This window comes from Heteronotia binoei, chromosome 13 (genome assembly GCF_032191835.1).
Source record: "Heteronotia binoei isolate CCM8104 ecotype False Entrance Well chromosome 13, APGP_CSIRO_Hbin_v1, whole genome shotgun sequence".
NCBI lineage: Eukaryota > Metazoa > Chordata > Lepidosauria > Squamata > Gekkonidae > Heteronotia > Heteronotia binoei.
In genome coordinates this window covers 49,581,118-49,597,789 of record NC_083235.1, presented here as the reverse complement: position 1 = coordinate 49,597,789, position 16,672 = coordinate 49,581,118, and the positions used below count along the sequence as shown (strand labels likewise).

Below are 16,672 nucleotides of genomic sequence, written 5' to 3'. Positions count from 1 at the left end.
AAGCCTTACTGAAATCAAGATAAATGATGTCTACAGCATTCCCCTTTCTCAAAAAAAGAGATCAGGTTAGTCTGAGATGACTTGTTCTTGAGAAACCCATGCTGGCTCTTAGTAATCACAGCCATCTGACCTGACTTTCCAGAAAGTGGCAACCCTGTAAATGTCCCAGGACTGACTGTTTGTTGATTTATTCTAAAACTTTTCCATGTATAGACATCAAGCTGACAGGTCGGTAATTACCTGGATCCTCCTTTTTCCCCTTCTTGAAGATGGGGACAACATTCGCCCGCCTCCAATCTTCCAGCACCTCTCCTGTTCTCCAAGAATTCTCAAAAATAATAGCCAGAGGCTCAGAAATTACACCCACAAGCTCTTTTAGAGCCCTTGGATGCAGTTCATCTGGCCCTGAGGACTTAGTTTCATTTAAAGAAACTAGGTGTTTATGGACTACCCCTATGCTGATCCTTGTTTCAGTGGTTCAGTAGCCTTGTTCCAATGGTTCAGAATCAGTTACTGTGGGGAGATCCTGGAACCTATTGCTGAGCAGCAGAGGCTCAGAACATCTCCTGATTTTCTTCCTTTGGGTTACATTTTTCCAGGAACCCTCCTCCTGTGTTGGGTTCTCTTCCAATTGATGCGATACCACTTCCTCTTCCTTCTCTTGTCTTTTCAAGAGCGCCTCATGCATTCTGTCAATAAAATCCTCACCTTCCTTTATACACTGCAGTGTGGACAATCATGCCTCCAGTCCCTGTATCTTCTCCTCCAGCAGGGCCACTAACTTACACTTGCTGCAAGTGTAATTGCTGCTACTCTCAGGTAGAAATACAAACATCTCACAGTCTTTACATATCACTGTTGCTGCTGCTTCACCAGCCATGCTGCTGCAATCCATTTCAAAATTCTCTTTATCATGACTTCCCTGCACCTTCCTCTAATGTAACTGAGCCACTTCTGCCTCTTGCAAATTAAAGGCTCAAGCCCCCACCCACCTCTGACCCAACAGCCAGAGCAACAGCAGAGACTGGGGCCAGCAACTACCTCCAGGCAAACAAGCTCTCCTCACTCAGCAACAGCTTACTCTGTCCTAGTTCCAAGTACCTTCCTCTAATGCAGCTGAGCCACTTCTGCTTCTAGAGCCCTAGTCAGATGATCTGGGGCAGAATCTGATTGGCCAACCATCAACAGAGCTGGGTGTCATCCGCATATTGGCGACAACCCAGCCCAAAACCTTGAGAAATCTGGACAAGGGGGCGCATACAGATGTTGAACATCATTGGCGAGAGAATAGCTCCCTGCACTACTCCACATTCAAGTGGGTGACGCATGGAGGTCTGCTCGCCAAGAGCCACCCTTTGTCCGCGACCATGGAGAAAGGAGAAAAACCACTGTAAGGCAACCCCCTGAACTCCAATGTCGGCAAGGCAGTGGGTCATTAGATCATAATTGACCGTGTCAAACGCTGCTGAAAGATCTAACAATAACAGCAGCGCTGACCCACCTTGATCCAGATGTCCTCTGAGGTCATCTGTGAGGTCAACCAAAGCAGTTTCCATCCCATGACCAGGGCGAAAGTCGGACTGGTAAGGGTCAAGGATAGAAGTATCCTTCACGAAAGCTTGAAACTGCTCTGCCACAGCTTTCTCAATTAACTTGTCCAGAAACGGAAGATTCAAAACTGGCTGTAATTGGCCAGGACCATAGGGTCCAAAAATGGCTTCTTTAAAAGTGGACATACCACTGCCTCTTTGAGCCTAACTGGGAATGTCCCTAATGAAGGGACAGATTAACAATGTCAACCAGAGGGCTCCAGACATCGACATCACCCGCTTTAACAAGCCAAGATGGGCACAGGTCCAGAGAACAGGTGGTAGGCTTCACTGCAGCCAAGATCCTATCTACATATTCCAGAGAAAGTCAACTGAAGTGGTCCTAAAAAGGGCCAGAAGACAGACAGTGGGCTTCCAGTTCTCATCCTGTATCAACTGTGGCTGGGAGATCCTGGTGGAGAGTCAGGACTTTATCTGCAAAATAAGTTGCAAAAGTTTCACAGCCAATGTCCAATTCTCTAACTTTTTGGTTGCCTTCCGACACTGTTGTTATTCAAATATACCATTCAAATATAACCATGTTAAAAAATGAATAGGTCATATTGCATTTATGCAAGGCTTAATGAAATGTTCCACCCTACAACTACACAAGTCTCAACTGCAAAAATATTTGTCAAAGAGATCTAATATCAGCTTGCTTCAACATTAACTGCATTAACATCTGTTTTGCAATTGCAACATTAACATCTGTTTTGCAATTGCACCAATAATTACACCAAGATACAAACTTAAATTCAAATAAACTCTGATGCTAATAAGTAAGAACTTTCCAAAATTGAGAAAGTTTCACTTTCACTTTCCGGTTCCAGAAAGTGTAATGAGCATATCAGCAGCAAGAAAGGAGGTGGAGTTTCTGCAATCTAGAGAAGCAGACAACCTTCATTTGCAACCTTTATGCATGGGAGAAGTCAGGAAAGAGGGTGAGAGACTTGTAAATTCCAGCAGGAACAAACAATCGCATTTGCAAAGTTTACTTTGCATGGTGCAGTGTAGAAAGTGCTAGTTGTCTGTGAAATCCAACAGCAGCAAATTTATTTGCAACTCTGCTCTGGGTTTAGCAAGAGACAAAACATCCATTCCACACACAAGCATGACCCAAAAACACACTTATCATATGTAAGTTAAAAGCAGTACTAGCAGGTAGGGATGGAAACAGATGTTTAAAGTTTGTCTATTGCTAAACAGTTAAAGTAGCCTTGCTTTGCAAATGCTACAAGCAGACCTTAGAAATCACACAGGGACAGAGCTCAACAAACACATTAGGCTGGTTTCTGGCGGTGGAGCTGGGAGAGGGCATCATTAACTTTCACTTGTATTCTGCTACTTCTCTATTCCAGTTGCCACAAGAACAGATCATGCTCTCGCAGCAGCAAATTAAAATATATTCAAACTGGATTTTTTTATCACAATTTCCCTGACTTCAGACCAATTTCCCTGACCAATTTCCATTTCCCTGACTTTCCAGAAAGTGGCAACTCTGCAGAGCGGCTTACAATCTCCTATATCTTCTTCCCCCACAACAGACACCATGTGAGGTGGGTGGGGCTGAGATGGCTATCACAGCAGCTGCACTTTCAAGGATAACTCCTGCAAGAGCTATGGCTAACCCAAGGCCATTCCAGCAGGTACAAGTGGAGGAGTGGGGAATCAAACCCGGTTCTCCCAGATAAGAGTCCACACACTTAACCACTACACCAAACTGGCTCTCAAATAGGTCCTGCACTTTTACAGCGAATCTAGACATAAAACCAATTACACTCTGAGTTAATTAAAATCAAACACTGTGCTCACATCTAACTCTTTTCCTTGGGTTGATTAGCCATTCGGTGCAAAGCATTTGGTTGTCCCATCCAAATTCAAATTATCATCCAAAGTGGGATTACAAAACACAGTTCAAACCAGATGTGCAATTTTGGCTTTAGAGGACAAGTGCATTGAGATCTAAGTCCTCAACTGACTCTGACTGAACAAGCAGTGGAGAAAAGCAGGAACAGGAAAGCACAGGGCTCATTTATGTAGTGCCAGGCCATGGCCAGTGTTCCCTCTAAGCTGAGTTAGCGTGAGCTAACTCACAAATTTTTAATCTCCAGCTCACACATTTTTGTCTTAGCTTAGGAAAAATGGCCCCGTAGCAAACTAATTCATGCAGTGGCTCACAACTTTCATGACAGTAACTCACAAAGTAGAATTTTTGCTCACAAGACTCTGCAGCTTAGAGGGAACATTGGCCATGGCCTGATATACATGTGAGCTAACCTACTAAATTTTTCTGTTTTGCAGATAAAGAAATTGCTACCAAATCTTCACATATAAGAAGAATAGTACAGAAGTTAAAGCAGATCTCATTAGACAAATACACACAACTGGTTGCAGAAGTGACTACAGCATCAACAAAAATTTAGCAGCCTTTCTTCAAAGACATTCCAAGAAAAAAAGACATTTTACATACTTCAGAATATCTTCTAGTCTTCGTATTATCTTATGAGAATCTGCTCTCTCTTTATCAAAGTCATTCTGTAATCCATGGACCTGATGTTTTTAAAAAGGGGAAAGTTACATTCAGCATTCTCATTCAAACATGAACAACAAAAAATACTTGTGCATTTGAAGACTGATTTAAAGTAAGATGCTCTTGCCATATCTGAGATAGAAAGAAACAGTATGCAAATTTCAGATGTGCGCCACACATACATCGAGAGCTTAGCACGCTGTTTTTGTTACCATAGTTCAGAGATGTCAAGCATATGGCCCAGGGGATGGAACCAGGTCATCCAGGACTCTTATGGGGCTCACGAGAAATTGGAGTGAGAGAAGGAACAGGGGGCCAGCTGGGGGGACGAGAGGGCACAGTCACTCCAATTGTGGCTTCAGCACAGTGGAACAGCCTCATCTGCAGCAGTTAACCAGAACCCCTTTGCTTCAGTGGCAGCCTCACTGGTAAACTGGGAGCTGGTTCAGCCATGTTCATGCTAGTTTTGGGTTCCAAGGTAAGGCTGGGTGCCTCTCTAATCAGCCTGCAGCTCTGGGGATGCTGTTCCAGATAGCCATAGTGATCAGTGTAGATGATCCTCTGCTATGGCCTGCTGGTGACCAGCATTGCTATCATATTCACACTTTCCCATGTGGTAATAGTGCTTTGGCCCGTGGGGAGGGGTTCTTCAGCAATTCTTTCCACATATCCTGCCACCAAGCACAAGATTTGGCAGTCAGGCCTCTCTCCCCTGTGAAACACCCCACAGCCTTCAGTCACAGGCAGCTGTCATGTCATGAAGGGGCGGTGCCTACAATCACCAGTTATATTGGTTGCTGAGTGGCCTGGGGCCTCTGCCACACACACAGCCTTGTGTGTATAGTCCTCATTACCCCATCAGATGATCAAGCTGTCTTCAGACTAGGGCTGCTGCCACCACATGAGGATGGTGTAACTTGCCAATGATATCTGTCTTCAACCTCATGCATCACCCTGCCATGGATCACCTGGTGGCCTAGGCTGGAGGTGGCCACTGCCACACAGGTGTCTCTGGCTTAATGGGATTTGCTTGGCCTAGGTCCTTCTATGCTCGTGGCCTTGGACCCAAGTTGCGACCACCTCCACTTCTGCAGGTGGGGCGGGGTTAGTTCAACTTGTCTTCCCAGACCCCTTTCTATAATGGCCTGGGGGACCTTGCAACACCCAGCCACAACAACAACAACGACAACTTTTATTGGCATAGCAACCGTATTAACACCCAGCCACTTTGTATTTTTACCATGGGGCCTGGGCTCACAGCACTGGCAGCAGAAGTGGGCTGGGAAAGGGGTTTGCTCCCCCCGCCCACCGCTCCATGGCAGCATGGAGCCTGGTGCTGCACCACTGACTCTCCAATCTGCTCATGTGAGTTTTCACCTGCACATCCATCCACACACACACACAATACATGGAGCCTTGCAGTGAGGATACACCAACCTGAAGCTTATCAGATGCTGTCCTTCATAAAATTTATATATCTGGTAACTGGCATTATATTTTTGGCAAACATTGCCAGGCCTGAGAAAGTCATATTTATGTCAGATCTGGCCCTTGTAACAGTTCTTATTACTGAACAGAGAAACCATTTCTAAACCAAACAGATGGTTCAGCAGCTGAAACGGCTACATTATAAATAGAAAGCAAAATTGTAGAAGCATGTACATGTGTCTCGATTTCACAACTCTGAATTCCAGCTTATGAAACATAGACAACTAAATACCAAGGATCTATCAAGTGACAATTTAACTTCTAAGATAGGGTTAAATCCGAAGGACCTCAACAAATGGATCATTCCTACCTCACCTTTCCCATTGCATACCCCTGCAGGTCCTGAAAAAATGGTTCCTGGAGATCAGGATGCTTGGGAACACCCTAGTGCATAATGTGAGGGTCTGTAGTGGGAAATAAGTGTTTGTGGGGGGGGGGGGGGAGCAGGGAACCTACAAGGCTTTGCAGAAGTCACTACATTTTCATCTGCATCCCTTTCCTCATACTATTTTTTTCTTTCTGTCTTCCTGGCAGCCCATCTCTTCTTCTCCCCTTTCTCTGCTTCCTTCCCACTCATCAGCCCCCCCGCCACCAGGTATTCAACTATATTATTTACTACATTTATACCTCATGATTCTCCCCAAAGGGGAACCAAAGCAGCCGACACCAATCTCTTCTCCATTTTACTCTCACAAAAACCATGTGAGGTAGATTAGGCTGAGAGTGACTGGCCCAAGGTGCCTGGCCCAAAGCACGATACCAAGGCAGGATGAGGATCTGAATCTGGTTTCCCCATATCCTAATCTGACACTCGAATCACTTTGCCATTCTTGTCAATTACAACTTTTTAAAAAGTGGGAAGTTTTGAGACTAATATCCACAACATTAATGACTAGATACATGTAATAGATTCTTCTCTATGGAGAAGATACTTCTCTTTTATTCTGAAGCATACTCTTTGTTGGTCCAAAATAGTCCAAATATGTAAGCACATATGTTCTCAATGGTTCTACCTAAGGTGTTAAGGTAGTCTTATCATTTAAATGGGTTCATCTGACCATGAGAAAATGTTAGCTTCATGTCACAATGTCTGCTGAAAATTCAGGGAGAGTCCACATTGTATATTTTTGTAGGTACCTAAAAGTATTCCACAAGATCCAAGAAACCAAGGGGAAATTTAAAGCAAGGTTAGGCATGCTGAAAGATCAATATGGGAACACATTAATGGAGTAGTATAAAATAAAGGAAATACAGGAATAATAAAGAAGAGATTAAAGGATGACGGAGTCCTTTAAAGAAGAATCCAATTTCAAAAAAGGAGATGTCAAAGACTGCAGCATCTGTCAGGCCATCATATTAATTTCTTGCACAGGTAAAATGATGGTCAAAATCTTACAACTAAGACTGTTAACATATATGGAACAAGAAATGACCTTAGGTGCCACAAGCTGAAAGGTATCCATATAAATCAGAAAAGTTAATGCCGAAGGTACATCATCTGAACATGCATCCATGCCAGCCTCTAACCTAGAGTGGATCTGAGTGATTCTGTCTGCAAAGTAAGTAGCAAATTGATCACAATGGGCTGCTGCATGGTCTGAGTCCAATTATGACGCAAGAGGCCCCAAACTACATGGAACAGTTCCACTGGATGATTACATGTAGACATAATGATGACAAAGAAATTCTGTCTTTTACCTACCATCACCGCTACAGAACTGGCTCTAATATAGGTTTCATGCACACTCAGTCAGCTGGGCTTCAAATTTTCATCCTTTCTGTTTCATTGCCATCACTCTGCCTGTAAACCAGGGAAACTGCTTGGCTCTTTACGGGGATAGAGAGCACTTAGTGGTGACTATGTCAACAACCTGGGCCATTTTCCTATTCCAGAGAAAGGTCAGTGCAGAAAGCTGTCAGCAGCCAAGAAAACTTGGTCTCCATTAAGTGTATACAGGATCACAGGCTCTTAATACTTACTGATTTTTTTTTAGGGGGGGGGTTCCCCACAACAAGTAATTAAATGTTACACATTTAAAATTCATAGCAACATATTGCTGAAGATCATACAGTGGCAAGTAACAAACATTTTTTTAGCCCATTAAGGCACCAAAAGCTGCATAGGGACATTCCTGCCTCTGGTGTAAACAGAGGTTTCAGCATGCCTATTAAGTCCAGTAAGGATTCTCAGCGCCAAAAACACAGATTACATGTTCAAATGGGCCAAGGTACTTCTGATATCTTTCACACTGGACACCAATTCATGCTATGAATTATGACTTTCTTCACAGACATAGGGAGGTGGAAACCTGCACAAGTATGAATCAAAGCTGAAGAAACATATTTAGTATTCCTTTTTCATAGTTGGCACAGGGAGTCTGTGCATCTGATATGGCTTTCATTCTCTAACCTAATGATCAATAATGGAGAATATGGAAATTCCATCTGATTAGAGCTTTATTTCAAAAATTTCTGAGTTCAACATTTATATATGTGACCCAAGTTATAACTGAAAAAAGGAAAAGAAAACAATTAGAGGATGATCTTATAATAACAGCCAAGCAGGGCACTATCAGTTTGTTCCACCTGAGAATGTTACAACATGAAAGAGCAAATGTTAAAACATTTGCCAATAGCTTCCCAGGTAAGGAAATGTACCGATTAATAGGCTTGTCCATTCCTGCCCAATATTTGCTTCTTCTAAACAGCAGTTTTAAACATTTAATGTCTAAAGATTATTAGGGAAAGGCACAAACAAGCTCACGAACCAAACTTCATCACAGATTTTGGCCAGTTTGTGGTTTGTGAAGCAATGTTGGTGGCAGGGCAACCAGAACAAAAACTACATTGCAGCTTGTGGTGGTTCATAGCAGTTAGTGAAAGGATACATTTCCAGACAGACGCCCAACTAAACTGTTTACAATACTTCAAAGCAGTGGGAGACAGGAATTCTCCAGCTTTGGAAACACCAACAGGGGTTCCTCTAAATCTTAACAGGCACTGTTGGCTGCCTATTCCACTTTATGGAAACAGAACGCTATATATACTCTCAGTTCAGCTCCACAGCTTTTACTCTGGTGGCTGTTGGCAGTTAGAAAGAGATGCAGAGAACTTCTTAAAAGCAGATCACATTAATTTATTCCTGATTGGTGTTTGGGTGTTAAGTGGACTCAGGAGTCTAAGCCACCCTGTCTCTCTATTCTTGCCAATCAAAGGGGCTTAGCTACTGGGTGCTAAAAAAACTCCTACACTTTACACCCTCCTGATTGTGAACTCTTCTCCCCTGCTGGGGTTTCGGTATTAGGTGGACACAGGAGGCTTGGTGAGGTACTCCTTCACCAACACCTCAGTCACATCCTTGGCCATTGCACACCTGGCATCCCTGCTGCTGTTGGCCTCCCATTTCACCACGGACAACTGGTAGTGGGGCTTCTCCCTTTGAGGCAGAGGTGCTGGTCTGTAGCTCCTCCTTTTCTTCCTCCTCAGCCTCTTTTGCCCACTATTCCCTCTGGCCATGTATGTTGGCCTGTAGCCTCCATGGTTTTTTGGGGGTTTTTTGCAAAACTCATGCTTCTACTGCATGAACACATTCAGGAAAGCAATGCTACCTTTTATCTGGGGTCACAGATACAGGCCAGCTCATACTCCCATTGTTTGCAGAGAGAATGCAACCTACTGATGATTGCCCACCTGCAACCTCTCTGCCAAGGCCCTGTATTCACTGGCTTGCTGGCTTCTGGTATCAAGTTACAGTGTCTTTATAATTTCCAAAGATAATAAGGCCAGAGCAGCTTTCAGAAATCCAGTACCATTTAGTCAGAAGTCAGGTTTCCAAGAATAAATCAAAGCAGAGTTATCAGTTCAGTGTCTGATGTATGCATTGTGTCCATGCCCAAAAGTGTCTCAGGAGACTTAATAGACATATCGCAAGATATCATGCATATAACCAGCTTTATGGAACAATCCTACAAAGATTAATCTCCACTATCAGTACGCAGCTGATATTGAACCAGGAGGTGCGATTTTTACCACCTAGCCTGTACTCAGCCTTCTTCTGCAACATTCTAGGCTGATCTTACATTGAGCAGGGGTTTGGACTAGATGGTCTGAACGGCCCCTTCCAACTCTATATGATTCCATGATTCCAAGGGTGCAGTTGATCCTGGAGGGCTGGGGGCAGTCAACTAACTTTTGCTAAATTAGAGCTGTAGGGTGAAGGTGATTCTGAACAAGCTCTTGGCTGCAAGTCCAGGCATGCCTACATCTCATTTTCCTGATGACTGGCTTATGTCAATTCTGGACTGGCTACACAGGGCTCCTCCTCCTCTGCAGAGTTCTCACTGTTGCTGAGCCCTGGCTAGACCATGACACCATCCCCCAACCAAGGCTCTCCTCCAGAGATGGGATGGGCCTAGGCCTCTGGGGATAAACTCTATGGAACTGTCATACCAAGGCAGGTGCATAGATATTGTCCACAGGTTCCCAAGCCCAGTCTTTCAGTCCATAGCCTTTCCAGTCAACCAGATACTGCAGACATCCATATTCTCTCCAGAAGTCCAGGATCTGGGCCACTTCATCTTTTTCAAGTCCCTCTACCAAGATGGGCAAAGGAGACTGGGCCAGAGGCCAGAGCAGATCTGGAGGTGCTGCGGGAACCAGGAGGGAATTATGGAAAACTGGATGTATTTGGAGGGTGGGCAGGACGACGAACTGGTAGGCCATGGCGTTCATCTGTTCTGTGATCAGGAAGAGTCTGATCTAACTTCCAAGAGGGGTGTTGGCTTGGAGATGCCATGTGGTAAGCCAGACCTTGTCCCCAATCTTGATGTCCTCACCAGGTCATTGTCTCCAGTCAGCGTTTGCTTTATATGCCTGCTTTGCCTGCTGCAGTTGTTTCTGGAAAACTGTGCGGAAGGCCTGGGGTTCACCTACAAAGTAATTAGCTGAGGGAGCTGCTAAAGCCAGTATGACCTGAGGCAGGAATTGTGGGTGGTGTCCATAGTTGGCCATAAAAGGTATCTGGCGAGTGGAGGCATGCATTCCGTTGTTATAAGAGATTAGGCTACGGGCAATAAGGCCAACCAGTCATCCTGTTCATGGTTTACTTAACATCTTAAGAACTATTCCACTGTGGCATTGGTTCGTTCTGTCTTACCATCCGATTGGAGGATGAGTCAATGACAGATGTATTTGGGTACCTAGCAAGAAGTGTAGAGCTTGCAAGAAGTGGGATGTGAACTGTACCACAATCCAATACTAGGTGTTCCAGTAGTCCATGAAGTCAGAAAATATTCAGCAGGTACAGCTGAGCAGTCACACGAGCTGTGGGGAGGTCGATGGACAGGATGAAGTGGACCATATTAGTGTGGAAGTCCATAGCTACTAGGATACTATTGGATTAAGGTAGAATGGTGATAAAATCCAGAGACACAGCCTGCTAGGTCCTGAAGGAGTTGGCAGGGGATATAGCAGTCCTGCTGGTTGGTCCTTGGCTCATTAGCAGACATCACAGGAGCTGAAGTACTAAGTCAAGACCTCCTGCACCTAGGGCCACCAGAACTCTCAGGTCAGCAAGTGGACAGTCTTGCATCATTCAAAGTACATGGCAAGCTTGATGTTGGGGGTGAGATGGAGGACTTCCATTCTCAGGGGTCCAGATGGTACACAAAGCTAACCTTGATGGATGCCCATTCCTGATTGTTCCATGTAACCCGCTGGTGTTTCTTGCTTGGCTTCTTAGATCTCAGCTTTTTTTTTTTGTCTTTGTCCAGGGGTAATTTTTTTTGCTGTTCCCATATCCACTCTCTGAGCAGGTAAGTCAGGGGAATGGCGGCAAAGACTTTGGGTGGCAGGACTATGGCCAAGTGTTGCTCCTGGGTTGGGGAGGCAGACTATTCTGGTTCCACTTGTTTTGGGAATTGGGTTGTATGTCACTGTGAAATGAAACCTGGAAAAAGGACCACTATATCTGCCTTTAGTTCAACCAGAATGCCACTTGCAGATGTTCAAGGTTGTGATGATCTGTCTGCACCTCTACTGGGTGTTGAGAGCCCAGTGATGACACTGGGCAGCTAGTGTCCAATGGAATGCCTCCCAGGGCTGTAGCAGCCTAGTTAAGGGCACAGCTAAAGAAGTGAAGTCTGCAATGAATTGTCTATATTCATTGGCAAAGCCCAGGAAATGCTGGACTTTCTGGTGGCAGGAGCCTAACAGGGTAATACTGCCTCTACTTTAGTGGGGTTCATCCCAATTCCCTGTGGCAAGATACGGTGGCCAAAGAACTACACTGAGGAAAGGTCAAAGAAGCACTTCTCTAGCTTTACATAGAGGCCATGTTGCAAAGGCACTTTAACACCATATGGACATGTTCAGGGTGCTTTGCTGGGTCTCAGGACTATATCAGTATATTGTTAAGCTACATGATGATAAAATAGTCCAGCAGGTCATTCATAAATCATTGGACCACCATGCGGGAGCTACAGAAGCCAAAAGTCATCACCATGTATTCATACTGCCCATACCACGTACAGAATGTGGTCTTCCATTCACCCCCCAGGACACATGTATATCAGATTGTAGGTCCCACACAGATCACGTTTTGTGTATATCCTGGCCCCCTTTGATCGCTCCAGTAGCTCTAGGATTATATGCAGGGGGTAGTGATCCTGGACCATGATCTTTTTAAGAGCCCAATAATCATTACACAGATGCTTCTTTTTCACAAATAATATGGGTGCTGAAGTCAGAGAGACAGATGGGCATATAAAACTCTGCAGCAAGTTCTTAGTCAGTGCCTCTAGTTCTGGCTCAGACAGAGAATATAACCACCCAGTGGGCAAGGGTGCACCTGGCACTAAGTTGACTGCACATTTTTAATGTGGGGAAGATGGTCTGCACATTTTTCTTCAAAGATGTCCTAAAACTCAGCATACACTGCTGGAAGAGTTAATGGGGTTAGGAGAACTGTAGTTTCCAACATGGTTGGTGGGTTTTGTGGGCTTATATTGTCCTGACTTATTTTGCTGCTTTCCCCCCCTCCATTGGAAACAATGGGAGATACAGGCACCTTTGGGGGGGGGGGCAATAACTTGGACTGTATAAATTCAATCCCCACCAAACTTGAAGAGAAGATATGCAGCTGGAAATGCCCAGTAAGTCTGATGTCTTTAGCTTACACAGGATCTGTTCTATACACCTGAACTTGTCCTTGTCATTTCCCCAGAAAGCACTTTCCTGGAAGCACCTTTGAGGGAGGGGAAGGCATAACTCAGACCCTGTAAATCCAATCCTCACCAAAACTGGAGGGCAGATAGAGGAGAGCCAGCTGAAGATCTTCTGTGGATTTGATATCTCTAGTATGCTGAGAGGGCCATTCTACCAGGCCACAAACCACACCAACCAAGCTGGTTTGTTCAGCATCTAAAAGTTCATACCGGTTCATAGTTCATTAATTGAGCACACCACAAACCGAAAGCATTTCCCCAGATTGTGCTCATCCTTAGAAATGTTATTCTGTTCAATGAAAATGACACTTTTCTTTACCTTGATTTCATGAGATCTCTCTAAATGAATTTTCTCCTGTAGAAACATTTGCTCTTGGTCCTGAAAAATTAAGGAGGTGCTTATTAATAAGTGATTTTCAGTCTGAAGAAAAACTTATAGCAACATATAAAAACTCTCTTCAAATATTGTAAGAGCCAGGTATCATTTATGTGATAGCCAAGGTGAAGGTTTGAAGATCCCCAGCAGCATCTGGATTGGGGTGGTTTGGCAGTGCTGATGTTGTTAAACCTGTCTGCTGCATTTGACACGGTCGACCATCAGCTACTGATCCACCACCTCACTGATGCAGGGATTCAGGGGTTGGCCATAGAATGGCTTTCCTCTTTCCTTCACAATCAGGGACAAAGAGTGGCAATTGGGGGACAGTCATCCAAGAGACACCTGCTTAATTGTGGTGTGCCTCACGGGGTGGTGCTTTCCCTGATGTTCCCCTACATGCGCCCCCTTGCCCAGATTGCCTGGAGCTATGGGCTGTGGTGCCTTCAGTATGTGGATGACACCCAGCTCTATCTACTGATGGACGGCTGGTCTGACTGTGTCCCAGAAAATCTGGACCTGGTGTTGCAAGCCATGGCAGGATGGCTTAGGCTGAGTCAACTGAATCTGATGAAGATGGAGGTCCTTTGTCTAAGTCATGGCGGTCCTAGCAGAGAAATTCTCCTACCAGCTTCTGATGGTGCACCACTAATGAAGGTGCCCAAGGTCAGAAGTCTGGGAGTGCTACTGGATCCGTCGCTAACAATGAAGGCCCAGATAGCAGCCACTGCCAAATCTGCCTTTTACTATCTTAGGTGGGTAAGGCAGTTGGTTCCCTTCCTCAAGCATGGCAACTTGGCAACAGTGATCCATGCTACGGTCACCTTGAGACTGGACTACTGTAATGCCCTCTACATTTGCTGCCCTTGTTTTGAAACTGCAGCTAGTGCAAAATGCGGCAGCCAGGCTACTACTGGGGTTCTCCATGTGGGAGCACGTAATGCCTGGGCTGCAGACGCTGCACTGGCTGCCGGTGGGATACCGGATCTGCTACAAGGTGCTGGTTATTACCTTTAAAGCCCTATATGGCCAAGGACCTGCCTACCTTGGGAACTGTCTCTCCCCACATGTTCCCCAGAGGGTACTCAGGTCAGGAACCCAAAACTTGCTATTGATCCCCAGGCCAGGGGAGACAAGACTCAAAACAACTTGAGAAACAGCCTTCTCAATCGTCATCCCTTATCGGTGGAACCAACTCCCAGAGGATGTCAGAGCCTTGCGGGACTTTGCCCAGCTCTGCAAGGCCTGCAAAAGGCTGCTATTTCAGCTAGCATTTAATTGAAATGACGACCACTGCTGAAGTATTAGATCTGAAGTATTAGATCTGAATGGATGTTTAAGACTACTGAATGCCATCTTTAAACTGTACTGAAATTAGCACCAAATTGTTTTAACTTAATGTTTTAACTTAAATATTTTTATAGTTGTTTATTATTAATTTTGAGTTGCCCTGAACCTGCTTCAGCAGGGAGGGCAGGTTATAAATCAAATAAACCTAAACCTAAAAAACCTAAAACATATATATAGCCTGTTAGCCATATAAATTTTAAAAACAAGGAGAGAAGGGAAGCTGAAGTCATTGTTGTCTCCACTTCCAATCACAAGTCAGAGCAGTGCACTCTAGCATCTGCTGCAAACATGCAGAAGCAATTATCTTGAGCTTGATCTAGAAATAGTTACATTTGAATCAGGCCATAACACATCAACTTCTCAAGCATTTCCCACTGCTCAAATTATGTATATCTACATGAGCACTTTTAACAGTTAATGAGAAAATCCATGTGCAGTTGACTTCACTTCCTTTCTTTATTTCTTAAGTACTTCGAAAAATGTAATGATCAGTAACCTCCTTGAATGAAAAGATTATACTGTCCACAGTTAGAGGTAAAGGATAAACAGGGAGGGAATGCAAGGCATTAGATTTCTCCAAAAAAGCTACAGAGAATTTGAGAGTGCCATGAATAATTTGGACAGCAAGGAGAATAAATAATATAGATTTCTTTGAAATATAACACCCAATGTGACAAGTTTATGCTAATATTCTAGTTTATACAAATATAGCTATAACTAAGACAGATACAAGGATTACGTTTGATTTCAGTGTATGCTTCTGTATAATCCATTGGTATATATACTTTTCATATCAGTTTAACAAGCAAGGAAATAAGACAAATATCCCCAAATTTTCTTTAAGGGTTTACCCAGAAATATGAACATGTTTTATTATTTCTGGTACTGAATGACTACACAATCAATCCCAGATACTCTTTCAATACCAGAAACTCACTCACTTTCACACTCTGTTTATAAAAAAGAAGTCAAAAGGATCATCATTTTTCATGAGTGAAAAAATCCAGTACTCACCCTCAGCTGTTGATGCCTCTGATGTTCCGATTCTAGTAACTGTTGTTTTAATTGAGAAACACTCTGTTCTAATTCATCAATCACATCAGATGCCTGTAGGGATTTAATAGGAAAGGGAATGTTGTTCATGTATTATTGCTCTGGCACAGGTAAATTACATGAGAGCTAGTGTGGGGCAGTGGTTAAAAGTGGTGCACTCTAATCTGGAGAACCAGGTTTGATTCTCTGCTCTTCCACATAATGTCTGCTGGGTGACCTTGGGGCAGTAACAGTTCTCTCAGAACTCTCTCAGCTACACCTACCTCACAAGGTGCCTGTTGTGAGGAAAGGAAGGGAAAGGCAATTCTAAGCTGCCGCAAGACTCTTTCATGTACAGAAAAGCTGGGTATAAAAACCTACTTTTCTTTTCTCTTCCCAAAGTTTTATTGTTATTTAAAAAAAAGCAAGAAGAGATAATGTACCTGGGAAAGATATCAAATGTTAAAATGCAGACACTTCCCATCTAATTCGACCTTAAAATGCAAATAGTATACTTGTATTAGTTAGTGACTGAAATTCAAACACTGTTTTTAACTTGGGACCTGATTAAAAATTGACCAAATATTATCCCCTCAAAAATGGAATGCTGCAAGCTTAGGTTTCAGCCTTGTCAATATACATGCACAGTCAGATGAGAAGACTTGAGTAAAACAGGATTACTCTTACCCCAGACTATTGTTCACCAAGTTGCTTTCTGTTGCAGGGACACAGTTAGGACTGCACAGGCCAGCTGAAAGAGAACTTTCTAGCTGCTTAGAGCTGTAAAGGGTGTCCCTAATGGGTTTCCCATCCAAATTGATGCACACCATGAGGGAGGAGCACCATTTCCCCTTGGATCTCCCAAGTCACCAGAACTCAATAAAACAAAGAGCTTTACCTTGGCTAAAAGGGAGTCCCAGGGGGGGGGGGCCTCCTTTGAGGGGTCTCTGGAGACGAGTTGTATATTCATCATCTGCAGAAGTTTCCAGAGTCATTTATTTGACATAAGCTCGACAGGAGCCTAACCTTCTTTGAGACTGCTAAACATCTAAAGCTATACAAGACCGGTGTTGGATCTGGATAA

The 16,672-nt window shown here is 44.0% G+C and overlaps 1 protein-coding gene across 2 annotated transcripts in view; it reads right to left on the bottom strand.

Annotated features, from left to right (window-relative positions):
- CEP112 (centrosomal protein 112) overlaps positions 1-16,672 on the bottom strand; it is a 507,150-nt gene that overhangs the window by 356,557 nt on the left and 133,921 nt on the right. For both annotated transcript variants that reach the window (XM_060252333.1, XM_060252332.1), the window contains exons 15-17: positions 15,571-15,663; positions 13,150-13,209; positions 4,060-4,139 (exon numbers count right to left, since the gene is read on the bottom strand). In XM_060252333.1, coding sequence (XP_060108316.1) covers positions 4,060-4,139; positions 13,150-13,209; positions 15,571-15,663 — 233 coding nt within the window. The remainder of the gene's footprint in view (positions 1-4,059; positions 4,140-13,149; positions 13,210-15,570; positions 15,664-16,672) is intronic.